This window comes from Semicossyphus pulcher, unplaced genomic scaffold (assembly GCF_022749685.1).
Source record: "Semicossyphus pulcher isolate SPU_LCO1_2020_fin unplaced genomic scaffold, fSemPul1.0.p SCAF_10, whole genome shotgun sequence".
NCBI classification, from domain to species: Eukaryota; Metazoa; Chordata; class Actinopteri; order Labriformes; family Labridae; genus Semicossyphus; species Semicossyphus pulcher.
This window is the reverse complement of record NW_027211604.1, coordinates 5,921,143-5,948,539: the sequence shown is the minus strand read 5'-3', so window position 1 is coordinate 5,948,539 and position 27,397 is coordinate 5,921,143. Positions and strand designations below refer to the sequence as shown.

At 40.6% G+C, this 27,397-nt stretch overlaps 2 protein-coding genes across 3 annotated transcripts in view; both read left to right on the top strand.

Moving 5' to 3' along the window:
• Positions 1-1,153: 1,153 nt before the first annotated feature.
• aspa (aspartoacylase) lies at positions 1,154-15,359 on the top strand. 2 transcript variants are annotated; one of them, XM_069674299.1, is made up of 7 exons: positions 1,154-1,636; positions 4,421-4,616; positions 7,437-7,530; positions 7,660-7,767; positions 12,022-12,131; positions 14,704-14,779; positions 15,221-15,359. In XM_069674299.1, exons 1-6 carry the CDS (start codon positions 1,395-1,397, stop codon positions 14,743-14,745), a joined length of 792 nt encoding a protein of 263 aa, XP_069530400.1. In that variant the 5' UTR covers positions 1,154-1,394; the 3' UTR covers positions 14,746-14,779; positions 15,221-15,359. The 2 variants fall into 2 exon arrangements, with proteins under 2 accessions (XP_069530400.1, XP_069530392.1); XM_069674291.1 differs by lacking the exons at positions 14,704-14,779; positions 15,221-15,359 and adding an exon at positions 12,295-13,424.
• A 2,090-nt stretch (positions 15,360-17,449) lies between these two features.
• The window catches only part of abr (ABR activator of RhoGEF and GTPase), a 147,552-nt gene continuing 137,604 nt past the window's right edge, over positions 17,450-27,397 (top strand). The window contains exon 1 of the mRNA XM_069665755.1: positions 17,450-18,455. Within this exon, the coding sequence (XP_069521856.1) occupies positions 17,636-18,455 (820 nt within the window). The 5' untranslated portion in view covers positions 17,450-17,635. The remainder of the gene's footprint in view (positions 18,456-27,397) is intronic.

The window sequence follows — 27,397 nt, the reverse complement described above, 5'->3', positions numbered from 1 at the left end:
TTTGTTTTGTATCAAAGCATTTTTTACTGACAGTTCTCGACCTTTTTGGTGTTGAGATGAAATAACAAAATATAATGGTTTCTTTTTGTTGTTTTCAAAATAAAAGCTCCTGCTTATGGATTACTTCATTTATTAAATGAAGTTTGAATTTTTAATAAAAAATTCACAAAGAATATTTTGTTTCAACCTCATTGTCATTTAAACTCTAAAGCCATATAGTCTTTTTGGACAAAAGTCACGGCCATTATTGTCATTCACTGCAAGTCATTCTTACAGTAGGGAGGGTTTTTGTAGGAACCTGTGCACTTTCAGTCTATCAGTGTTTGTTAAAGCTGTCACAAAGTTAGGCAACATGCATTCATGCTAATAGGTAATAATCAACTGCTTTAGGTAAAACATTTCCTAGAAGGTTGCTACATTCTCTGGAATTTATTCAGTGATTGTGTTTAGTGGGTTTTAAGCACACCACACTTTAAGCAGACTCGCATGCAAAATCTTTTCAGGGTTTTTTTCTGATTTGTCAAAGTTTGTTAAAAAAAATCAGACTTGTCTTCTCATATTCATCTGCAACTGAACATGTAAAAAATGTGATAGGGGGACTCAATAATGCCATTCAGTAAGGGTGACAGTCATAGATGTGTAGCTTTGCTTTACTGATTTTATTTAATAGATACAATCAATTTACATAAGCAATAGAGGGAATAATATATATATACAAATTATATGTACAATATCTATAGAATACATACTGCTAAATATACTAGAATAGACCATAGATATAAAATATGTACATACAAAGCTATGCGATAAATATGAGAAAATAAGTAATCAATATTATGTCGCTGTATATTTTATGAATTACGTGGGAACTTGGTGAAAAGACAAAAAAAAATGCGATTTTCCAGTGGCGTTGCCTGTAATGTCAATTTGTATTCCCACAGCTATTTTCTTACTGAAACATGCGAAATAGCTTTATTTTGAAAGCTGTGCCCGGAAGTAGTGTATACCGCTATGTCTAGCTTAACAGACAACCTGTAAATGCTATAATATGGGAAGGCTGTTTTGAATACATTTTATTTTGGAGGAAATCCACCGGAAACGAATCGTAAATAATCTCCGTTAGTCGCACAGTCGGGCAGCCCAAACAAAAGGAGGAACCCTGTTAACTGGAGTTTCGCCTGAAACTGGAGATGTCGTGCAGTACTCAGCTCATTTTACGCACGCTGACTGACCACAACAAGCTCGCGGGCACGTTACGTAAGCGCGCAGCCAAAGCAGGCTTTTAAACAGAGAGGCTGTGAAGCTCCAGCTGGAAACTTTTCCTTCACTGCTGAAGCCTCTGACACCATCAGCGTGTCTTCCTTCACACTCTGCACGGTGTTCACAATCCGGACATGTCATCGTACAACAACAGCGCGTGCTTTAACGAGGCCAGGCGGGTGGCTATTTTCGGGGGGACGCACGGGAACGAGATGTCAGGCGTGACGCTCGTCAACCTGTGGGTGAAGAACAGCGCCGAGATCCAGAGGAAAGGAGTCGAGACCAAACCGTTCATCACCAACCCAAAGGCTGTGGAGAAGTGCACGAGATACGTGGACACCGACCTCAACCGAGCCTTCAGCCCGGAGAACCTCAGGTAAACACGGGAGACCCCGGAGCTGTCATGTCCTGTCAGTGTGTCGCATCTGATGAAAACAAGCAATGACGTGGCACGTGCATAGCTACACAGTAAACTGGCATTGTGTGGATGGTCGTGAGTACATTTCGTCTTGTTTTTGTGAATGAATTTACGCAATCAAGAATCTAATTTTGGTCCAATGTTGGATATTTAAATATGTAAATCTTACAGTTAGCATGAGTGTATTGGAAAATGTTAAAACTAAACTTTGCAACATTATCGACAAAAATGACTATATGTGTGTGCTCCGCTGGTCAAATGAGGACAACACCCGTTAGTGAAAGAACATAATGTTAAAAGGATCATAGTAATAATTATATTAGTAATAATAATAAGAATGGCAATGATAATAATAACAACACATAATGATACAGTTGTAATATAAGGAAGATCGTGAAAAATTGGGGTTACACCATATGAGGATTTCTTCTGGGGAATCTACAAAACAGTCACGTGGATATTCCCCTCAAACTGTTATTATCCCAGGTAGTGTGTTTACCATCAGCCATGTCTCCCACCCCCCCTTCTGCCCCCCTGGCTCTCTGCCAATAACAGCAGAGCAGCGTGTACTCCCTCCCTCCTCAGTGACTTGAGCCAGCTGGAAAAACGTGAGCGAAACGTGACCGAGCTGCAAATGAATTAAGACGATGTTTCCCTCTCTTTTTAATTCGTGCCTCTTCGTGTGCACTATAGCGGAAAGTAAAGTCTTACGCAAACGCTGGCTCATGTAGTCAGTGTGCATGAACACACACAGAATGCCTATTTACTAATGTGGTTGGATAACAGCAATCTACTGTTCATATTTCACCGTAGGAATCCCATTAAAGCATTCACAAGGTTATTGTAGCGTGCGTAGAGAAGTTGTTATTAATATGGCATAATGTTATATTTTATATGGGATTAATATTGTACTTTTACAGTTGAGTGACAATAATATAATATAATCAACTAAAATGGTTTAAAAGCTCATTAAACAGTAAGGGTGAAGTCACTGCTGCCTCGTCCAGCATATTTTAATGATCTATCCACATTTTCGAGCCGTTCTTCAGCTTACCGACCCTTTGGCCTCTGTCAAGGCAACATATAAGAAGATTAAACAGAACTTAAATAGACTGACAGCTCTGCTCCTCCTCACATTTACAGTCGGAGTCTGTGTATTCATCAGCTTTAGTTCACACTCTGCTTGTGTACTCTGTTTCCGGGCAAAAGTCCAAACAATACCAGCCGTTTTTTCCTGAAAATGTGGTCAAAAGAGCAGATGTGAGGCAGGCGAGACAATATGTACAGCAGAGGTGCCGTGCTACAGTAGCTCGGAGAATGTCCCGGACTGCTGGTTATTTTGAAATGCTTCAAAAGAGATGAGAGCAAAAAAGAGGGAAGCGCTCTTTCTCTGTTCAGAGTGTGTTGAATGTATGTCTGGGGAGGGGGGGAAGTAAGTAGGGCCTTGGGTTAATATAAATAACCTCAAAGGTCCTGAAATGTAGATGTAAGGCTTGTAGAAAGTGGATTACATTTCTTCTCTAAAAATGGCCATTGTATTTTAGCCTGTGCTTAATTTACCATATTCACACAGCGGCTATTTTCCTCTGAAGTCATGCTCAGACTGGGAAGGTCAAACGCAGTTTAAATCTGTTATATTGTGTTTCAGGGTTGCAAATCGTCTAAACATGAGGAATCTGACAAATGGTCGTCATTTCACTGCTGCGTGAATTAACAATAACTGGAAAGACAATGGATAGTGAAACTGCGGAGGGATACAGGCCTATATTTTAAGGTTTAGACAACATGTTTGATTAGCTACCCCTTAGATAACGATTGACAAAAGCTAAAGTAGCAATTAACCACTTCTTGCTAACCTTACTTTTACAATATGACATGATACAATACGAAACACTTTATTGTCCCCCTAGGGAAATTTGTCTTGACTCGTGTGCTGCATACATTTAGCTGCCTCCACAGTAGTATTTAAAAATCAAAAAATTGTAATAACAATAATACACAATCCACATTTATTCATTTGATACTGCTACACAATATGATAGAAAATACTTGCTAAACGTAATGTTAGCTAGTTGATTGTGATATCAGCTAGCTAAGATAAGATGATTCTTTAAGTTAATACAGTGTAAAATTAGAATAGATAAGTAAATAAAATAAAATAAGAGGTATATACAACTGGGATACAACTACAGCTAACAGTAATATCAGCTAGCTAACGGTAGTGTTAGCTAAGACTTGGTTGAATGCTAATGTTAGCAGCCTCACCCTAACCCCATCAGCAGCCAATGGCTTATGAAATAAATAAATAATTATTGAAATATGGCCACATTCACCTCCAGATTTCCACCATCCATGCTCTTTACAGTTGCCAATCAATAAATAAGTAACATGATAATATTCGGCAGATTTCTTATGTTTATACGATTAGCAGACCTTGAACACAGCAGTACTACATTATCAAAGCATGTAAGCTTTTTAAAGAGTGACATCAGAGGAAAATGGCCCCCATGTGCATATGGTAGTTTGCGGCTGTTACTCATAGATTTTTCCACTGCGGCTGACAGATAGGTGAAAGTGTGAAAGAGGGCGAGCAGGTCAAGGAGACACCCTTGTGTAAATCATTTACGGGCTTAATGGCTCATTGTTCCATCAGCAGAACTGTCTGATAAGCTGTGACTTGTTGGTGTATGACTTGCTTTCCCATGCTTTATGTCTGTGTGTGTGTGTGTGTGTGCCCTGCAGTGCCCCGGGAGGAGATGACCTGCCCTACGAGGTGCAGAGAGCCCAGGAGATCAACCGGATGTTTGGACCCAAAGGCAGCCCAGAGGCCTACGACGTTATCTTTGACCTCCACAACACGACGTCCAACATGGGCTGCACTCTGATCCTGGAGAGCTCCAAAGACCACTTCAACCTGCAGATGATGAACTACATCAAGGTGACCACCTTAAGGAGCTGAACCTCCTCTTACCATCTGTAAAGAGTCAAAAATCTAACATGAGTACTCAGTAAGAAATGCTCCACTAAACCTCTGCAAAGAGCAATGTCAGGCATAGTAAAACTGTGTAGACTCATACAGAAAAGTCCCTCTTCATTATATCTTATGACCCATTAGAAATGCGGCGGTTTATCTTCAGAGACCCTTCCCTCTGCCTTTATCTTCTTTTTCATTATTGTATCTTAATTATCACCTCGCATTAACCCTTGTTCTCTAACATCTAACTTCTCTTCTTTCAGTTTCCGGGTTTCTTTTTTTGGTCATTGAGACTATCAAAGTATTAATACTATTGAAAACACTGATACGAACTCTTGTCAGCGATAGAAAGTTAAAAGTGATTTCACAAACATCTTCCACTTTATTATGTGGGCTAAAAAATCAATGTTTTACTACCAGGTCTCTTTGGTGAGGTCCACTTAACCTGTGTAAATAATATACTCATTAGTTTACCTTTAGATGTTGGGCAAACTCATCTAAAGGATCAACCATCCAAGACACCGGAGGGATGACTTTAGTTATCATCATCATTTGAGCCTGAGAAGACCCCTTCCCCATTTGTTTCTTTTAAAACCATAGAATATAATCAGGAACATGGTACATATAATATTTCAACAACAGTAAATCAACAGAGTATTTTGTACTGGCACATTTAGATAATTACTATGAACAGTCTGAACTTAAAAGTACTTTTGATGTTGTTTTGTGGTAAAAGAGCTAACCATATTTTACTTACAAAAGTGAGCTTGTTTCTAATTTGGAATATATTGAACACAGTCGGTTCTGTTCTCCTAAACACAAAGCAGAGTCACGCAGAGCAGCACCAGGGAGGAAAGGAACAGCCAAAAGCAACATGTCTTAGAGGTCATGAGAAACAGCTCCTCTAGTTTAACTTTATTGTCCCACAAGGGGAAATTAGTTTTGCAGCAGGAGCACACAAAACAACACAATACACAAGGACAACACCAACAGTAAAATCCGACCCATTTAAGATCAAATACACAATACAAATGACACAATATAAAAGGACAATATCAACAACATCAACAGTAAAAATAGTACAAAAATGGGAGCTCATACAGAAATGGAAATTCCGACAAAGTGGAAATATGCTCAGTGCGATGTGGAGGTGTGCAAAGTGCAAAACAGTAGTGCAAGTGAGTGCTAATTGCCAGTATGCATGTGAATTGCACTTGGGATAAAGGAAACAAAGAGCCATTTAGTCTTCCGCCCTAAAATGACGGCCTGAGGGCAAAAGCTCAAACTCATTCTGAAGTGGATGATTCTGGCAAACCTGTATAGCATGAGTCCTCCTACCTGCCTGTTATACATGGCCAGAAGCCTAGCCTGACACCTCCCTCAGATATTAGTTGAGGTTCCCAAACCATGTAATGATTTTCTAAATTACAAAATGATACACAGACTCAAGCAGATGGAAGATTGACATGACAGATATTTTCCAATTACAAGCCCAACATAGTATCATGACACATCAGCTGTTTAATGACTCATTTCTCTGCCCTGTGTTTGGGATAACACAGACTGTAATATCAGTAATGATTTCAGAGCCTGTTTCAACAGCTGTGTCCGTGTCTCCAGGCAGAATGCAGTAAAAATACCCTTAGAAATATTATGTTTAAGACTCTATTTGTCTTTGTTTGGGTTTATTGCTGTGTCTGGACCAATGACTGTATGTATAGATGGACAACGCGTCTCCATCTGCTCCCATTGTACGAAATTGATGCCAAAATAGCCCCTGTGACGGGCGCTGCCATCATGCGATGGTGACGTCATAAGGAGCCAGAGACTACGCAGTAGAGATCGGCGAGTGAAGCGGCCGTAGCCACTTCCTCTAACCAAAACACACACTTAACTGTCCGAAAAAACAGCAAGGATCCCGCACGCCGGCGTGTTTAACAGCAGAACAGCTTCTCTGTGTTGGTCTGAGGTTAAAGTTCACAGATATGTAAACTTCAATGACTGTAGTGATTGTTTAAGTTACGTTTCCACTCGCGGATCGTCCTCCGCTCTGCTCACCCGGAACTGATTGGCTGCAGGAGCCGAATTTGTCAACAGAGCTGTCAATCATCATTCTGACAGCATCAAATAACTAATTTAAAATTGGCAGAAAAATGAACACTTGGACACAAATCATCATGATGATAACTAACTATAATGACAGAAACCATGTTTGAGAAACATTTATCGGGCGTGTATTTTGATTTTATAGTTTGACTCATGTCCCATCTGTTAACATGGAGGAGGCGGGCTTTATGACCTATACTGCAGCCAGTCAGCAGGGGGCGCCCAAAATGTCGTCCATGTTTTGATACAGTCTATGGTCTGGGACGAAGCTCTCACTGAGCACTAACCTCCACCAAGGCCTTGTTCGTGTGTCGAATCCAGATTCACTGCTAGATTAAATGGGTCCTATCTTCCGCGCTATATCCTTCAACCAATGTTCGTAAAAATCAAGCCGTTATTTTTTTCATAATCCTGCTGACAAACGAACAGTGCCAATAAAACGACCTCCTTGGCGGAAATAATGAATCTACTATTATTTTAATCAACATAAACTCTACTTTTTTGCACGTATGTGTTTCATTTATTGCTTCATTATTTTGCTGCTGATTTCATTTTCCAATGTTTGAGCAAAACCGTAAAGCAGTCCCTCACAGTAAGGCCTGTTTGAGACACTGGGCTGACGTGCAGCATGTTTTAATCTCCAGCTGAGATCTTGTTTTTGTGGGTTTTGTGTTGCAGAAAGCCATCGCTCCGGCCAGCTGTCTTGTTCTGCTGAATGAACATCCTCTATTGAAATATTCCACTTCACGCTCTGTTGCCAAGCACCCTGTGGGTGAGTCTCTCAAGTCCAGCCAAATCACTCCGGGGACTGTGTTTTAAAATGTGTCCAAGGCACCGATATTAAGTTACTCGAGAATAGTTTGTCCATGTGCCAATGTGTGCTCTGATTGTATGATTGCAGGTCTGGAGGTAGGTCCTCAGCCTCAGGGGGTTTTGAGGAGTAACATCTTTGAAGCTATGAGGATCATACTGAAACATGCGCTGGACTTCATCGAGCTGTTCAATGAAGGTAGGGCAGACATACCATAGCAGCTTAAGCTTTTAAGCTACAACGTAACGCATATATGTGACATTCAACAGCAGGCGACGTCATGAGGTTTTAAAGCCTCTAGAAATGTAAATCCACAAAATCCTGCGGTTATGCAAGCTCTAATATACAGGATTGTATGCTTTAAAAAGTGTTGAAAATTAGTTTCAATCCAAATTTGAAATATTGTCATAAAAGTTTCTATGAACGTTCCTAATATTGGGTTTAAATTGAGCTTGGTTTGGGCGCTGGTTTAGCTCAGTGGGTAGAGCAGACACCCCATATACAGAAGCTACAGTCCCAAACACAGTGGCCGCAGGTTTGACTCCTGACCTCGGCCCTTTGCTGCATGTCATCCTACACTCTCGCTTCTCCATATCTTCTCTTCACTTTTCTATCAAATAAAGGACAAAAAAATAATTTGACAAAATATAATAAATAAATTGAGCTTAAATAAATGTCTGTTAAGTCTCAATCTATCACCGAATGAGGTAACACAATGGTGATCGAGCCTATGGCCCACTGATGAAAGCCATTTGCAGTATATAGTGTTATTACAGACTGGGCGTCTGTGGCGACTTTCGCTGAAATAATCCCAAGCAGCGCCCAGTTAGTGACGCATTTTCCATCAGCCAGCAGTGGTTGGTCTGCCAGAGAGGGTAGGCGGAGCTAACCGGCTGCTTCTCCGCTCTCTGCAAGTGTTGCGAGTAAACAGTAATCTACTATGGCTGAACAAACAAAGAAAAGATGGATGACTACAGATACAACTTCAAAAAATAAGTGAAAATCCAAAGAAAAAGAAACAAATTCGACGCTCAGATGAAGCAAACAGTCTGAAAAGCAAAGCGACCGTCAGCCAGGAAAATAAAGAGTTACAACCGGAGTCAACACACATGCAGCACTGTCTGGATATCTGTGAAGTGTGCTCCTGCAATTACCGTTTATCGCCAAAGAGAATGAAACAGATCTGCGAGATTACAACTTCCAGCTTTGGGGTGCAGTGGTTAGCACTGTTGCCTCACAGCTAGAAGGTTCCTAGTTCGAAACACCGATCGTGTTCCCTCCGGGTACTCTGGCTTCCTCCGACAGTTCAAAGACATGCTCATTATGTTCACTGGTGACTCTAAATTGCCCGTAATTCTGCGTGTGAGTGTGAAAGGTTTTCTGTCTCTATACGTCAGCCCTGTGATTGACTGGTGATCAGTCTAGGGTGTACTCCGCCTCTCGCCCAATGAGAGTTGGGATAGGCTCCAGCCCCCTGCGACGATGAACAGGATAAGCGGTATGGATGATGGAGGGATTGTTAAGCTTGGTATTAATGATGTAATTAATTCCACGTTCAAATCATAGGAAAAGGCGTTGAGTGTGATTAAGAACTAGCTAACACTACAGAGCTGTTTTGCATTACATCCATAGCTTTGAGAGCAAATAAGTGCAGCTCAGCTTACACTGCGTGTGTATGCTAACTCTTATATGAATAGCATTTTGTAAGTGACCAGTTATAATGAATCATTTCCATTGGCAGGGCTGCTGCTTCCTCCTCTGATTCAGACTCTGACATATAAGGCTGCACTACACAGATTTTCACATTTTGCCCTTGTCGTGTGTTGAGCCTGGAAGATGTCAATCAATATATGATAGGCCACGCCCACACAGTCCTGAGAGAACGTTTTAACAGTGAAATGAGCTGTTTGTTAAACTAGGTTTTCTAATGGTTATTACATTTGATTTTCACTCAGATTTTTGTGGATGTTTAAAGAGATTCTTAACTATGATATCATAAATTTCAGAGGTTTTAAGGCTAAAGCAGTTGATACTGAAGCAAACAATAGTGAGTTAATGTTTCTAGGAGAGGCATTAATTTAGTTATTCTTGAATATTTACATAGGGACGAGTACTTGTATGATTCAGTATGTGTTACATAATAGAAAAATAAGTTGTTTACAGTCATCCTGTTTTGCATCCTCTTGACGAGAAACATTCCATGACAAAGCGCCCATGGGTGTCCATCTGATTCATCCAGACGTACCTTCTTCTCTGCATTTATCTGCATACAGTTCATCCCTCTTCCGCTCTGCTCCGTCTCTACCCGGAGGCACAGAACAGGGTTTGGAAAGTTTAGGCGCAAGACAGCTTGTCCTTCCTGTTTTTACGTAAACCAGCGCTCTGTGCCAACTGTGAGGTGCAGTCGGCTGGTTTCCCCTGACCGCTCTGCCGCTGAATGGGCTGCTTGTTGGGAGTTGGTCAGTTTCCATGTCGTTGGAGTCCGGCTGCCAACGGTGTGGTAATCTTCTGTCGTTGGGGCCACCCTGGTGCGGATGAATGCTCCGGCCTGGTGATGAATCGGTGTTCCTGCGCTTTGAAGCTGAGCAGCAGGAAGAAACAACTTGTTCAGCCATAACAGACGAAACAGTTGGTGGAGTTGAAATTACTTACTGGGTACAATAACAAAAGATTCAGTGAGAAGACTTTTGTGACGGTGGTGTTTAGAGCATTTGTTCGTGTAGTCTGTGCTGCCACTTGCATATCAATACAGCTCAGTGGTTTAACACTTTGGTGATTAAACAGTTCATTTGGGCATCTACTTATTTATTTTCCCAACTCTGCCAGAAACCCTGCACTTCCTGTTTTGTTCCAGAGACTGAAAAAGGCCCTTTTGGCACGATGTGGCACCGTCCAGTTTAACCAGAGTTAACCAAGTTATATAATATTATAAGTGAGATGAATGTGACTATATTAGAAGCAGCTTTTAAGACTTAGATGCCTCTTTTGGTTATACCCGGACATTCCTGCCAGCCCCACCAGCAGGTCAAAGTTCAAACTATCTTTTTATAACTAAATATCTTCTAAATGGATTAAGACTTTTGTTGTTCCCCAACATTTTTCTCTCAAACTATCTGTCAATTTGACCAGAATCTTGATTTATGACTGATTACACATCCATCCTCAGCTGTACTTTGTGTTTAGTGCTGATGAGCAAATGTTAGCATGCTAACAGGCTAAACCAACACTGTGAACATGATAAAATTCATACCTACTCAGCATCAGCATGTTGAATATTTAGCAAGTACAACCTCACAGAGCAGTGAGCAAACTAGCTGTTGTATCCCAGTCTTGGTAATGTGTCCTTCATTTCATTCATCCATCCATCCATTATCGACACAGCTTATCCTGTCAGGGGTCACAGGGGGGCTACAACCTCTCCCAGCTGCCACTGCATGAGAGTCGCCAGTCAATCACAGGGCTGACACATAGAGACAGACAACCTTTCACACTCTACAGATAAATTTAGATCAAGCATGTCTTTGATTGTGGGAGGAAGCCAGAGTACCTCAAGAGAACCCATGCATGAACGGGGAGAACATGCAAACTCCACGCAGAAAGGCCCACTTCGTCCAAACTCGAACTAGGGAGCTTCTAGCTGTGAGGCGACAGCACTAACCACTGCACCACCGTGCCGTCCTCCGTCATTTCAATATGTTTCTCAGGCTAACCCAAACATCACGATGCATGCACGAAGCAACTGCTGATTCATACTCTCTCAAGCCATTTTCCTCTGTGGAGCAGGATGGGTATTTATCTCAGGACCTTCAACAAATAACCATCTCACAGGAGGCACACTCTTTGTATATTTACAATCATGATGAACCTCCCTGGAATCCAACAGGAAATTTAGGAACCCATCCTTTGTTTGATGTTCAGTGAGAGCTCCAATGTGTCGTGCACATATATTTATTTTTGTAACTTGATGATTTGAATGTTGGATATTCAGTCTTCCAAGTCACCTTAGAGGAACGTACATTACCTCTTTGTAGCTTTACCGCAATCATCATTATATACATTTTAAATGCATAAACAGGAAGTATTTCTGTCCACATGATTGAGCACTGACCAGCTGTACTCTTTTCATGTAGGGAGGTTTTTTCAGGATCCTGGGGAAACTAAACATCCTTTAGTCTGTTCTTACATAATCAATCCTCGTTAAATCAGTTTAGAGATCATTGACAAAGTCTATCTATCACGCCGGCGAAGAAGTGGATCATTTGCAGGAAATCTAACTCGGCCGATTAATCATCTGCCCTTTTCTTCCTTTTATTACTTTATTATGTTTTTTGGTGTACCCGGATGCGCAGGAATTTTTCCTTGTTAAGTAAAAAAATAATTGTGTGCACAGTTTTCCTCAACATCCTCAGCAGTTTTTTGAATACAGGATGTTGTTTTGTGTGTGTTGTTTAGGCATGGAGTTCCCTCCCTGCACAGTGGAAGTTTTCCGGGTCTCAGAGAGGATTGACTACCCCAGAGATGCCAACGGGAACATCATCGCCATGGTGCACCCCAATCTGCAGGTAAATATTCCAGTTGTCACTCTGTAGCCAACATATCTGACCTATTGAACTTATTATTAGTAGTTATTATGAAGGAGGAAATGAGGCGTCTTCAGCTGACGTGAGAAGTGTTGTTTCAGATTAAGCAGCACACTCGGGTTACTTACTCTTGTTGTTGTTTCAGGACTGCGACTGGGAACCGCTGAACCCCGGCGACCCCATGTTCCAAACATTCGACGGAAAGACCATCCACTACCAGGGCCCGGGCACCGTCTACCCCACGTTTATTAATGAGGCAGCCTATTATGAAAAACAACAGGCGTTTGTAACCACCCGGCGAGAAGCTCTGGTAGCGAGTGCCATCAGAAAAGCATGAGAACTGCTCTGTGGGGCTACCAGGGATCATGAATATACAGTGTTTTAGCCTCGACGTGAATCTGTGTATAGATTTTGCACTTTGTTCTGTTAGAAAATGACAGACTTTCCTCACAATAATGATTAGACAGCATCTTTTACACACTGATTTAGTTTTTTTATGCGTTTCCTACCAGAAAATCGATTAACTATGCAAAAGACATTTGTGAAAAGTCACTGTGAGTCTTTGAAGACTGGTATATTGCTGTGGTAAGTATTTATGATATTGCTGTTATTTTAAGAATATATTTACATTAAATCAACTCAGTTTTATAATATAAAAGGACAGGCCTAATCATTGATGGCTTATGAATAATTATACACACTCCTACTACTGCTCAGGACGGCCATTGAGGATCATAACCTGCAACTTTTGGACCCTAAACTGTTCTCGTTTGTCTTCTTCTTCTTCTGAACATATATTTGTGACATCTTTAGGAGGGTGTTTGTGGCCTTTTTTTACTCTACCTACCTGTAACTCCTGTGGTTGCATCTGTGGTGCTGTCCTATCGTTGCCTTACTTGAGATTTCAGAGAAAATTGCACAACAAAATTTGGAGTGAAATTTGTAGATTCTACATGTTGGATAATAAGATATTATTTTGATAAGAAATGCTCCATGTTCTGTTCCTCTAAACACTCGGGATGCAGTTTGAAAAACACGTTTTATAATAATATATCTGTGTCTATTTTGATATACTCGTACTGTGCGTTTGGTTTTATGTGATGTATGGAACTCGTTAAATCATGGGAAGCTCATGTGCTGTCTAATATTTTTACGTCTCTGTCGTCTTAAAGTGTTTCACTGTGGTCTTACGGTCGTTCGTTTTTCATTCAGCAATATTTTTGGTAGCACCATTTATATGATTCGTACTGTCTACTGTTTATCAATAAATCTAGTACTGTGTTAAACTGTGATCTCCGATTGTTTCTAACTGCACCTTTCACACTGCTTTGCTGGGACTCTTCCCGACTGTTTAGTTCTGAAAGTAGCAGCTTTAACCACAAGAGGGCGACACATAACAACAGATTAAAGTCCTCTACATGATGCACTCTCCACTCTCCTGTTATAAAGAACTTCTGACCTGTTGCTGTAATATTCTTCCCACATTTGTTGTCCTACTTGTTACTTGTTCATTAGAACCAGCACATATTTACTGTGGTGGTTCAATACACATATTACTATCTTCAAATAAAACAAAGATTACATATTCATAATATCAATATAATGTATTAAAATGGAATTAAAATAAGTATGGAAATCTTGAAAATCACTTGAACTTCCCCTCTTTATAGTTTTATCCTAGTTACTTTTCACAGCCCAGTCTTTGATTTTATCGTTCAGTAACATAATTTTGTTTCAAAAACTCCCCCAGATACTTTTTTAAATATCCTTAATACTTCAGCAATATCACATGAGAGGGAGTGTTGTACTGAATATCATCACAGCTGTGATTGTAGGCACGATGCCGCAGGCGGCAAATAGTTGTAAAAAGTAAAAAATAAACAACAGATAATTATTTTTCGCTCCACTAACTAGTTCCACAACTTCGCTGAAACTGGACTTTTGTTGCTAAGCAACCCAAACATTCTCCTACACTCTGTGTCTACAGGTTCAAAGATCAGCTACTTTGCCTGTTGTATATCTGTTTGATTTAATTTATAAAGCAACCGGTGAAATAAGAGTCTGCTGTGTGATTCAGAGGTACCAGCTTGATCAGTGTAGACATCCACAGTCTGCTGTAATGTTAATTAACAGTATTCAGAACACCTGGCTGAGGCGGAGTGATACACAGGGTGAAAAGTCTCAGTGACGTTGTTCTCTATATCAGCACTCAGGGATCTAATCAGATTACCTGGCCAGAACCAGCTATTGTATAAATTGGTTCATACATGGTTTGTTCACCTTTTCCCACCATAGAGCTATATATGGCTCTCAGACTGGAAGTGACACAAGTCTAGTACACAGTCATTGTTAGTGATAACATCTCATGGAAAAATACCCATAATGGACAATTATGGCAAACAACGGATCCTTAGTTTTGTTATTTGGTTCACCAAGTCAAAGGAGGAACTTTTGACCACATTACCCTCCCATGTTCTTTGTTACATTTGATGCATGTTAGGATTAGAGTGATGTCGTTCTGATGGTGTTATATTTATGTGTACTGTTCCTTTAGGCACACCTCAGCTCATTCTGCGTTGAGGTTCCCTCCTGCTAACCCATCGTCTAGTTTGGAAGTTTATCTTCTGAAGGTGAATTTTTCCAAACATTTCATAGAGAAGCGATACCATCCCACATATTAAGATATAAATGCACATTCATGTTTGTTTTTTTCATTTTGTGTTCATGGAAAATGTTTAGATTGAAATTCTTAACAGAGCCATAAGGAAGAAGTTATCATTTGGATGGTTAAATAGATATTCAACCAAAGCTCATTCAGATTTTTGTCGTTTTTAACAATGCTTTGTGTCTTCCTTGGCACAGAACACACCAATGACTCTGCTTTGTAACACACCATACTGCATGCTGTTACTAGTCTCTTCTGTATACACTGTATACATTATGTTGCAGATAACATATTCAGTGTTTATAGTGGAGACAAATGTGTTTACAGTGACTCATACAGTAAATGTTACAATGCAGCATCACTGGGGATTGTTTGCCTCATGCTCGTGTTTGCTTCTCATTCGCAGCTTGAATTCCACACAGCAACTAAATAAGAGCTTTCAGGCCTGCAGCACATCTGGATTCGAATGGGAGTGAAGGAGCTCGAGGGGTGTGGCAAACATTTTAAATATGCACTGTATACGACAATAAAACCAGATTACTGTTTGTCACTCTTTATTTTTTGATGCACCTTGCAGAACGTGCATGCTTGGAACAAGACAACGATGAAAGTTGGTGTTTAATGAGTTAAAGCACTTTAGGAATGACGTTTAAAGAATGCAGTCTGCCAAGTAAAATCTCTGTGTATAGCTCTACCATTTCCTCAGTCATGTCTTTATCTTTTGACAAGTCACTGAGAAACTTTTGAATGTTCTCAAGTTTGACTGACATGAAATGATCATATCGGTAAAGTATGTTATGTATGAGTGTCTCAGCTGCTGTCATTTCTCCTGCATTCCACCTGCTGAAGACCAGGGGAGGAGTCTGCATATCTCCTGCTACATCATGTTCGGCTTAAGATGAGTAATTCAGTTTCATGGCTTCACTCTGGACGTAGTCTTTCTCCTCTATTCATTACAGTAACCCAATCAGGCCTCTCAGTGATGATCAATGATTCCTCCTGGCCTCTGAAAGCTTTTAGGGGAATAATCTTTCAGTTCTGGGCAGAGATCCAAACGAGCACTTGAAAATACCAAGCGTCCATCTCTACCTCATCCCTGCCCTACTATGATAACTCTCTCCTCTGCTGTATGGCATTCTGTTTTACTGGAAGTCTGCTGCTTGGCTGCATCCCAAGTTTTAACACAGATGCATCCTGCAGAGTGTGAGGTGATTGGGTTTCATGTTTCCTCCTCCGTCTAGTCATCTATCGTGAAATCATTATGATCGAAAGCTTTCAAGGTAAGATATAACATTTTTTTTTTCCCCCATTGCGAAATAAAAAAATGTTGAACCAGTGAGGATAAAGTAAAAGCCTGTGCCACAAATCAAGTGGGTGGAATAGCTCAGCAAGTTTCACATGTCTCATCAGAGATTGTTCTGCAGTGATAAAATAGCATCAATCAAAACAAGCAAGAGAATGAGGATGTGTTAAATAACTGTTAGTTATCAAATGTCTCTGTTCGAAATATGCAAAAGCACTGACATGTGCCTGTGTCTTTGCTCAAACGTTACGTGTTACATGATATCATATGAAATATATCCAGATGGGACATTAAACTGTTATTTTGCAATGTGCCACAACTGTAGGTTGAATAGAAAAGCAAAAGGAGTACATGAGAATTTTTACGAAATTTATATTCACCTATTCCTCGAGCAATTGAACATTGCTTGATGTCAGCAAGGAGGGATCAGCCCCTGCTTCTAGTCCGCTATTACTTGTTGCATTCAGGGCTGTCGGAATTCTTTGTCCCATTGAGCATGGCAGGGAATATTCTGTGGCAATCAAGTCATTTAAGTGATTTATGTGGGGATAAGATAAGCATTGTGTTAATTCGAAATTCAAATTATACAATATAACTTGAATTGTTATTTATTCTGTATAAATGTATACATGTTATGTATTCTTGTGATCTATTCTTTAAAAATCACCACTGTGGTGTTATGATGTTTTTTTGTTTTGTTTAAGTTTTAAAATGATTTTGCTTGCCCCCCCATATTTGTTCTAGAGTAACTTAATAATTTGACCTACAACCTATTTTTTTCCGTCCTGGGAGTCTGACAGAAAGTAGTCCATAGCTTTAGGGCTCTTGATGTCTGAGTGTTAAAGATAAAGAAGCAATTTAATTTTTTTCCCCAACCAAAGCCTGACACCCCTGCTTTAATATCTGGCATTGAGAAATAGAAACACTTTATTATCAACCTTTAGTATGTAGAAGTCAGAAATTTCGCTTTGGTCTGTGTGTGAGTGCTATTAAAAAACATCAAATCACATTCAGACAGGATACATTTGTACACATTTACATTACAACTAAATAGAAGCTTCATTAATAAGTGCACCAGTGCATTTGATGTAGAGGACTAAATGAGGATTTAATAAGTAGATATAAAGTGCTATGAGGTGTGGTGCATTGATGCGATTAGTAGGCTATGCCATAAAAATATATTAAACCGCAGTTTTCCGAGCAGTACTTGAAAGCAGCACGTCTCAATACAGGAAGTCTCGAAACTTTTCAGCGTAGTGACAAACTTGTTATCCGCATCTCACACGCACTCACAGTGCACACGTACGTCTGCTTTCTGTATGTGAGTGAGGCTGAAGATGGTCATAAAGTGGTCAAGTTAAAATTGACTGACAGTTTTATCTTAGAAATCAGAGCAGGACAGGAAGGTGGATATATGCGACAGATACGCAGCTAACTGTCGGTAAATACTCAGAACAGTTAGCTCAACGTTTCTAACCGTCGCCTCACGAGCCTGCGGTTGGCTGTTTGAACATCGAGATGTGGGAACAGGAGGAATTCGCAAAACACTGGAGGAATGAATTTCCCGATGGAGAAGTGCCTGAAATGGACCTGAACTCAGTAGAGGACATCGAGTCGGAGCTGGAGACATGTAAAGGCAACCTGAAGAGGCTGCAAAAGGCGCTGGCGGAGGAGAAATTCAAGGTGATCTACCTGCAGACCACCGTGTCTCAACGGAAGAGAAACGACCCGGAAAGATTTGAAGGCAAGGATGAAAACTTTAACGCTGAAACATTTGGCTATTCTAAACCGGGGAATATTAAGAAATCTCAGCAGAGGTATGATGAAGGTGACGGTCACAGGATGTCCAAGGTGTCTGACTGTGGAGGCGTGAAACCCCACGCAGCATTTAACACAGCAGGAGTCATGAGCTCCTTCGGCCGAGATAGGGGCAAGTTTAGCGGGAGGACAGGTAAGCCCGTCCCTATCCCTGTCCCGCCGCGAAAGCCCAGCTTTCAGAGAGTCGACCCGGCCCAAAGTGTCGTCTGCCAGCTGAATGATAACGAAGTGAGCAGCGACAGAGAATATGAGGACACGGAGCTCAATGAAAATTTTGTCAGAAATAACTTGTTGGCACCAAAAACCGTCGGCAGAGACAACCAGATGACCTCCAGCAGCTACCGGGACCCCCGCAGGCCTTTCCGCCACAGCAGGGACTTTGACTCCGGCGATGACGGGAGGCTGTCCCCGTCCTTCCCACAGATTCACAGGAGAGCGTCCCGGGGCTCCGGGTGCAGCACCCCGGATAGGAGGAGTGATGGGTACCTGAGCTCCGACCACGACGACTCCTCCTCTGCAGGTAATAACGTTAATGCCAACACTACTACTCTTAATGCTCGTAATAAAGTTAGAAACATCATGATTTAAACACACTAGTAGTTCAACAAATGACATAAAATTATATGGCACAACAGAACATTAGTGATGGTAATTTCAGCTCTTTTCAGTGATCAGATCATTTGACTCCACTCAGCAAGAGACAGCTCTTTCGGTTCCCAAATAGCTTTTCATTTAGTGCCACTTCTGGAGTTTATAATTCATTAAAAAAATACACTTTAATCTAAGTATAAAACGTTTAAAAAGTTTTTTCGTATATCAAAAATAACTATTCTAGTTGTCACAAAAATAATGAGACCCTCAATTATTTGATTAAAAATGAATACACAATTGGCCACATATTTTATTTGAAGTTTATTCTTTATCCTTAACTATACATAGTAATGATTTACCAAAAAAAATAAACAAAAGATATAAAACAGGCTCTGAGCCAGCTCCACTCAGTCACTTAAACGAGCCGCCTATTAGAGCCGTCTTGTTCACGATGGACCCATCACTACAGAACAGACTGTGATCAGTGACAGTGGCAAAGTCAGACAGGCCTTTGTGAATGCATTTTAACTTGTTGTATGGGCCTGGCATTGTGGAACTAAGGAACCCTTGCCTGTGAATGGAAAGAAATAAGGGAACTAAATCATCTATCATCTAATCATCTAACTATGGATTGCTGTAAATGCACGTTTTACTAGACAAAGCTGTTTGTATCTCACAATGGCTGCATTGTATTCGACTTTGATGCCTCAGTGTGCACACTGTGCTGGTCAATATTTTAGCACACCCTCAGTCACTGTCCTGTTTTGTCGCTAACATTGATCAACAATGTTATGTGACTTATTTCTGGCTCTGGTTTCCTCACTGCTGCGACTTCCGAGCTCATCTTCCTCCTCTGAAGCAGACATCATGAAACAAAGATACTCTGCCTTGGTTTGGCTTAGAGTAAACTAAATGCTTTTTAAAGGTGTTATGTACTGACTGATGAGAGGTGGTGGGCTTCTATGACCTCTGCTCTAGTATCACATTGTGCGGATGTGAATTAATATTCTTGGTTTAAGTCAGATGAGGCCCAGGTTATTCTCAGTGTGTGCTTTCGAGACATTGTTTTCGAAGGGAACTTGGCTGTATTACACAGTCCTTGTATAAAGTGGTCTCTGACCCTGACCTATGAGAACTGGGATCTGAACTTGGGGGAAATATTTCTAAGTGGTGTTTTATCAGCCTGTAAAGAAGCTGCCATGCAGTTTGAGTCAGGAGTTAAGGGAAGTGAATCAGTGTCATCACAGGCAGAAAATCCAGTGTTTTGACATTATTTTTTGTTTTGCTTCAGCAGCAAAAAACCTTTCCAACATCAACATTGGCAGCTTTCCTTTGTTTAAAATTGTGCCTTGGATTGCATTTGTCCCAATGTATTTCACTGTAGTTATTATGACAAGATTTAAAGTCCTTAACCCCTCTGGTATGATGTCAAGCAGGTGCTGCTTGCTGCTTAACTACTGAGAGGACCAGTTTGACTTTTTGAGTAATTAGCTTACTTGCTTTCTTGCCAAAAGTCGGATGAGATCAGAAGAGAAGATTGATACTACCCTCATTTCTGCACAGTAAATGTGAAGCATCAGTCCGTTAGCATAGCTTAGCACAAAGACTGGAAACAGGGGGAAACAGCTAGCCTGCCTCTGTCCTATGTTAATCTAGTCTGCCTACGAGCAACTCAAAAGCATGCTAACAAGATTGTTTAATCCGTACAAAAACAAGTTTTGTTGTGCTTTCTGGTGGGTTATGTGTTGTACTGCTTCTCACCTGTGCTTTACTTCCTCGAGTCTAGTTCTTACTCCACTTCAGGAAATTTCTGCTGCTGGCCAAAGAAAAGTCAGGCATCTCTTCCCCCATTGACATTTCATGCATTGCATGTATTGTTCTTTAATTAAGTGTTTATACCCATTAAGATAGAAGGAAATATAGTCAATTAGTGAGCATCAGAGGTGCTGCTGTGGAGATGTTGTTACCTGTAACCAAAGCCGCGCTGTCGGCTTTTCCTTGGTACCAGTGGAGTCCCATCAATACCGATTTTAAGAGGGGAATTCACCGATTACCTAATGGTGGCCATGAAAGGGATTTTTTTTTAACTCTAATGGAAATAGACATTTTCTATGTGAATTTTAAACCAATTTTGCACCAAGATGACTTAAATTAGGATGTTTAACATACAGTGTCTGAGATTATTGTGAACTATCAACTCAAAGCTTGTGCTAGGGGACAAACTACGAGATGACCGCGTTACTATATCATCCCCATTGTTTCCTGCGCTTTATGTTTTGTTAAGAAAGTTTTCTTACTCGCTGAAAACTTGTACACTAAAATCTATATGTCTGTGATTGGCCCTTATTGGCTTTTATTAGCGACCACCCAACGAGACCACATACCAACGAGAGTGGTTATCATTCCTTAAATCTTACTCTTGCAAGATAAAGAAAATAAGTATTTGCCAAGATGTTAAAGCATTCTTTAAGTTGTTGGTTCATAAGGAAACCTGCATTGATATGGATAAAAAAAATCACAGCACTCACCAGTGATTTGTTAGTCTTCACAGGTTTAAGACATAAACTTGAGACCCTGATGATGCACAAAAAAAAACAATTTACATCACAGCTGTGGAGAAAAAGGGATCTCAAATTAACAATATGAAATAACAGCCAAAATAACAATATGATGGCAAATCCAGGAAGCAGGATTCACACACATGCCGTGGCATTACTTTACTTCCCCAAGAAAGTGTGGCAACATGGACAGAGATTGTCTGCACGTCATGAGTCAGTGACTGACGGTAACATAAGAATAGATTGAGGAAGGCTTTTTGAGCAACTAAACATGTTTTGTGGCGCAGAGGCTGCTTGTTTCCTCGCCTGTGAATATTTCAGGATTACGGTCGGCTTAGCACATGGTTTCATTTTTAGTCTCTTGATGGCATTAAAGAGATTTACCAGATAGTAACTGATCTGAATTATATTCAAGGATTTGGGGAAATTACTAGCTTTTGTATTTGCATGAAGAATCCAGAACATGTAGTAAGGTGACACCTTCAGGTCCAGTGCTTCCTCCTGTTACTTCGAGAGCTGGTACTTTATGGGAAAACATCTACATTGTTCTATAACCATCAAACAGTGTGTCTCTTCCATTGTAGTGGGTTAGGGGATGTATTTTCCAATGAACCTGTGGTTGAGTAAACATAAGCACTTACAGTAAGTCTTTTAATCTCTTCCATCTTTGCAGGATATTGATGTTGTCCTGTGACAAATGGGAGAATCAGTGGAAAGACTTGATTGTGGTTAGCAACAATGGAGGGTGTGTGGACTTCTGAGAAGGCCTTAAACATTTTTAAGGGGCCTCTGCCCGCTAGTCTCTGTGAGGTCAAGTTGTTTTTATAATTAAAGAATTAGCGCATGTCCGGCTCCTGGACCCTCAGCGTCATGGGATACAGTCCTGTCTCTCTCCCACACTCTTACACAGCAGGAGTGGGCTCATGCCACAGGTCTTGCTCATGCTGGGGCCTTTGTGCAATGTGTGCTTGCTGGGAAAAGACCGTCCATCAGGTCATGTGAGTCTGAATCCATAGGTCGGGCCTTTCTGAGTGTTTCCTGATTCACTTCTGATTCATCAACTTGCAGTCACCAGCTGTTATTTCAAGACTCTGAACCCAAGCTTTGTTGCTGTTTCATGATTTTGTTGATTGAAAAGTCAGTTGAACATTTCAAGATACTGGTTTTCATTTGTCCAGGCCTGTCATGCCAGCAAGGAGACATACTCCTTGACACACTATTTAAAGCATTTTAGTGCTAAAATATCTGCTCTTCTTTGAGTGGAAACAAGAGCACAAGAGAAGTAAAATGATGCAGAACAAGTGTAATACCTGGTTTATTTTTAGCCCCCTGCATCTTTGATCTGCGTCTGGTTTTTATTTCATGTCTACCAGTGATTACTCAGTGTTTTAATAGGTAATAAAGATTCAGCCGGCAAAGTAAATGTGATAGTTTATTGAAAGTTCATCAGGTCAAGATACCAACAGGATGGCGCTGCTGAGACAACTGTTTCCTGTTCCTCTTACCTATGACACACTCCTCTGCACAGCAGCTGGTGGCTCAGAAATTAGCAGAGTGAGAAAAAGTTCACTTTTATTTAAATGGGTAGATACAATTTAACCAATGCAAACAAGTTGAGATGAGTCTTCACATAAATGTATCATTTTTGCATTAAAGTCTTTGGAGTGAAGTCCTGTCAATACATATAATTAGGGAATAACATGTTTGTTGTTCGCACTGCGGTGTAAAGGCTGTATTTGAACTGTCACACTGTGTAAATGCACAGGGTTGCTGCTGCAACTAATGATTAGTGTCATTATTGATTCAACCGTCAATTATTTTCTCATTGATTAGTTGTTTGGAAGTAAAAAATGTCAGAAAAGCATGACAAGTGTCCGTTAGTGGCTTCCAACACTTAAGATTACTTCCTTAAAGTCGAGGTGAAATGAAAAATGTCATTTTAATCCTTTTAGATCACATCCCCGGTAATATTGTGCATCTACTTGACAATATAGGCCAAAAAAAATACAGAAAATCCATTTCTTCGTATTCTTATATCAAAATCCGATCATTTTTTCTTCCTGTAAAAAACAATATGCTGTGTGCTTACGTAAGCTAGCACCAAACAATTTCAACCAATCAATCTGCAACATTTAGCCGCAGAGCACCAAGAACGTTTGGTCAGTTAGCTAGCTACTGCGCTGTGGAGAACGTCTGTCTACGCCCACTTCTCAACGATCAAATCAAATCCCTCTAATGATATGTCCCGCCTGCACGTCCTGTTTCACTCGGAAATACGTCACGATACGGAAGCTAGATACTCTTGAAATGCCGTTTCAGCTCGACTTTAAATGTCTTGATTTTTCCACAGCCCAAAAATATTCTGTTTACTCACAAAGAGGAGGGAAGAAACCAGAAAATATTTACAAGTAAGAAGAGTCAAAACCGATTAATCCATTATTAAAACAGCTATTATTATAAAAGTTTACATTTACCATAGCCACGTGGCCCGTGGCCCAACAAGTAACAATATGGCCACCAAATATTACATGTAGGTGGCGCCCACGCTTGTCGCACCCAAGATTTATCCCAATAATGAGAGCATTTGCCAGCAGCTCATCATTTCAGTTCCACATATTTCCTGTTGGGCTGCACGGTGGTGAAGTGGTCACAGCTAGAAGGTCACTGGTTCAAATCTTGGTTGTCTGGGTTGTCTGTCTCTATGTGTCAGTGCGCGACCCTGATCCATGCATCCATACATGCATCCATCCATCCATCCATGCATCCATCCATCCATCCATCCATCCATCCAGCCATCCATGCATCCATGCATCAATACATCCATCCATCCATGCATCAATCCATCCATACTTCCTGACTCTTGAACAACCCCAGCAAATAAGGAGCTTGAGCAGGTGTAACAGACACACTTGTTCTGTTGCTATATTGGTTGCTTTTGGGATTTTAGAAATAAAAATATCCAATATCTTATTCTGCTCTATTGATTACTACATAAGCATGTACATATAAAATATATTTTCATTAGTTAAGGTGTCATAGTAAAGGGAGGCCACCAGAAATGTACTTTTCCCACCACATTAAGGTGCTTGGAGGTCCTGGGGGCTGTGCTTTATTGATCCCCAGGGGGGAAATTCGGGAACATTATAGTGTTAGCGTCTATCCCAGAGCTCTATGAAGATTATTGTTGTTGTTTGCAAGGTGAAAAAACACATCTAATATGACAGTGTGGCACTTATGATATTTTAAATCCTTTCAGAGGAATTATTTCACAACATCTGGACCTGTCAGCTTTCTGCAGTGTTTTCTGGCGCAGAGTAATGTAAGGAATGTAACTGTATCACCAGAAAAGGCTTGGCAGCTGCTGTGTCATCCTGCTAATAGCTTCAGTTTCATGTCGTTGTGTAATAAAACAAGAACATGCTCATTATCTGTGATAAAGCCATTACATGGTTGTTGTTGGTAGCCAGTTATGAGAAGAAGAGTTCAGTTCAACGTGTACTCAGAGAGGAATAACAGGAGAACAAACCTGTTCTTGTCATTCTGTGAGAGAGCGGTTGACACACATATTTCTCCTTTCCTCTGGGTTGGCTCTTCTTCACTCGGATAAGTGGGCCTGTCCAGGCTCGCCTTGAACAGCGTGTAGCAGACAAACTATGAGCCTGTCATATTGTTTCCATTTGAACACTCACAATCAGTCTGTTTGAGTTTGATTTGTTTGCCTCTACAATGAACACGTGACGTTCACTTTTCAGGCGTTGAGGCCTCACTTTATACCCTCTGTACACACTTTTAGGTCGATTTATTATTACTTGACCATTTGCTCCAGTTTCTACAGCCTATTACAGCTAAGTGAAGGCTTTAACTGTGGCAGACGGTCCCCTGAGACTGTAGGGTAAATCTCTCAGAACTCGTCTCAGTCATGTCCCAGGAAACACAGCTGTAGAGCTCAGGCTGACATGTGGCTGCTGCTGTGGTATGTCAGCTTCTACCCTCATTATTGTTGCACGTGAACACAAAGCAAAGCAGATTGTATGAATCTAGTGCATTTGCGCTTTTTTCTATTTTATACATAACTGTTAATTTGAAAGAAAAAAACTGTGTAAAGAAGTCAACTTGGCGCTCTTGGAGATCTTAACATCTTAGGGAAAATAATTATGTAATCACAGACAAAACAAGACTGACAAAGGTCAAATCAAGACACTTATGCTATTGGTCTGACAAACTGATTAATCAATGAATACAGCACCAGATAATTAATCTGCAATGATCTTAATTGTCAATTGTTTTAGGCACATTTTAAACAAAATACCAAATATAGCTTGTCCCGGATGTTCGAATGTGAGACATCAAATCAAACCTCTTTAGTCGAGGGCATTCGATTCATGTGCGGACTTTAGTTTTGTTTGTTAGTAAACATTAACATGCTTATAACACGAAAACAAATTGCTATCAAGCTAAAGTAGCAAAATCCTACATCGTGATGAATCACCATCATACATTCATGAATACAGGGAAGGATTTGGCAGGTAAACTGGCTAGCTTGCCGTTTGTAAATTACTTAACCAGCTTAATTAACGTAGCAAACAAAGTTTGATCCATGCAGTGTAACTTAAGCCCCTTTCACACATGCACGGCACTGCTGAACATTTCCCAACATTGTGCAGGGCTGCATGTGCGCAGACGGACACATTTTTCAACCTAATTTAATGGAGACTTTTTGCCAGCTCCTGCCAGCCTCCTATTACAATGTTAGCTAGAAGTCAAGGTGAGCTGATGTGTGAACAGTTGAAGAAGGATCATTTGCAACTCTGGAAGATTTCAGGGGCACACTGTCTTGAAATATTCTGCAAAATTGTCAGTGTATGTGTAAAAAGGGCTTTAGTAACAGCTAGCTGCAGTGATATTTCAAATAGTATTTATACTGCATGTTCCAAATTCATGGAAGTATAATACCCTTCATGTCATTTAACTCAAACTTCATTGAATACGTTGTGGCTACTATTCCTGTTACACATCAACCCATAAAGCCTCCTGTAAGATTGGACAATTTTCACTTCCTTCAAATCTAAGATGTCCTCTAATTGAATGCAGTCAAAGAAACTGTGGCCTCAAATCCTCAAAAGTAAAACACTATTTCTGGTGTGACTTATCCCTGTGTTACCTTGGTGATGAATGTGTCGTCGTGGTTGTGCGAGCAGACAGGATGTATCTGTGATGGAGGAGGAGGTGTGAGTTCTGCAGCATCATTGCTGGTTTATAAGCTGGATGCAGGAGTTGAATATTTGCACGAGTGCAGCAGAAGCTTTGACCTTATTTCGATATCTAAATATAGCCTGGCGGTCTCTTCTCTACATAGATGCACATATAGACAGATGCATGCACACAAACAAAGCAAAGTTTCTTAGATCTTGTTATAGGTACCTTCTATTGTTTGAATCACTTGTTACTGTTTTATCTGTCAAAGCAAACTATGGTAATAGCATGAGCTGGACCTGATGGCTTTAACAGACATTCTTGAGGCCTTTTTTCATCATATCAGGATTTCCCACAGTGCAGCCACAAGTTCAGATAACAGTCACTGTCATTCCACATAATCCTTTGATGCAATGTCGTCCCCCTGTAGTCTGCTGACGTCAGCAGCCTCGATCATTAACTGTCGAAACTGTGATGAGTAATGGAAGGGGGGGAGGCGCCAGACCAGATGCATGATGGTGAAAATGAAATTGATTCATTAGATGATGGGAAGGTAATGTGACAGATTAAAAAGTCACGTATTGTGAGCATGTGGATTTATTCTTTCGTCATAGAGTTCCACCTTACTGTGCTGTGGGTTGCTATGACAACTGTGCTTGTGAGCTGTGAGGTCAATACAGGATTTTGACCGCTGCACTACACTAACCCTAAACCTAGGTTTCTAGGTTTAGCAAAGTAGTGTTGGTGCCTAATTCTGGCCAGTAGCGTGTGTACCTAAACCTAACCAAGTCGTTTTGGTACCAAGAGCTAATAAAGTCATGTTGACACTTAAACCCCCTAGTTGTTTTGGTACCCTAACCCTAAACCTAACCAAGCAGTGTTGGTTAAGGTTAGGAAAAGATGGTGGTTAGGATTAAAACAATAACTCAGTATTATTATTTTTTTTTACAACAGGTATTAACAGTGGTCCCCTGAACTTTTTGGAGGAATAGTTTCGTGGTTGAAAGTCCCAAAGTCAGTATGGGCCAATGACAGCATTGTAGGACAGGATTAGGTAGAAATCTAATGGGGAAATACGTTTAAGAAAGAACACATGAGATCCCATAAACCATTGGGATAA

Bases quoted from the DNA above. Each gene is read 5' to 3' on its own strand.
- aspa (XM_069674291.1), top strand. From the start codon at position 1,395: ATGTCATCGTACAACAACAGCGCGTGCTTTAACGAGGCCAGGCGGGTG. The intron at 1,637-4,420 runs GTAAACACGGGA...TGTGCCCTGCAG, and splicing joins TTCAGCCCGGAGAACCTCAG to TGCCCCGGGAGGAGATGACC. The intron at 4,617-7,436 runs GTGACCACCTTA...TTTGTGTTGCAG, and splicing joins AGATGATGAACTACATCAAG to AAAGCCATCGCTCCGGCCAG.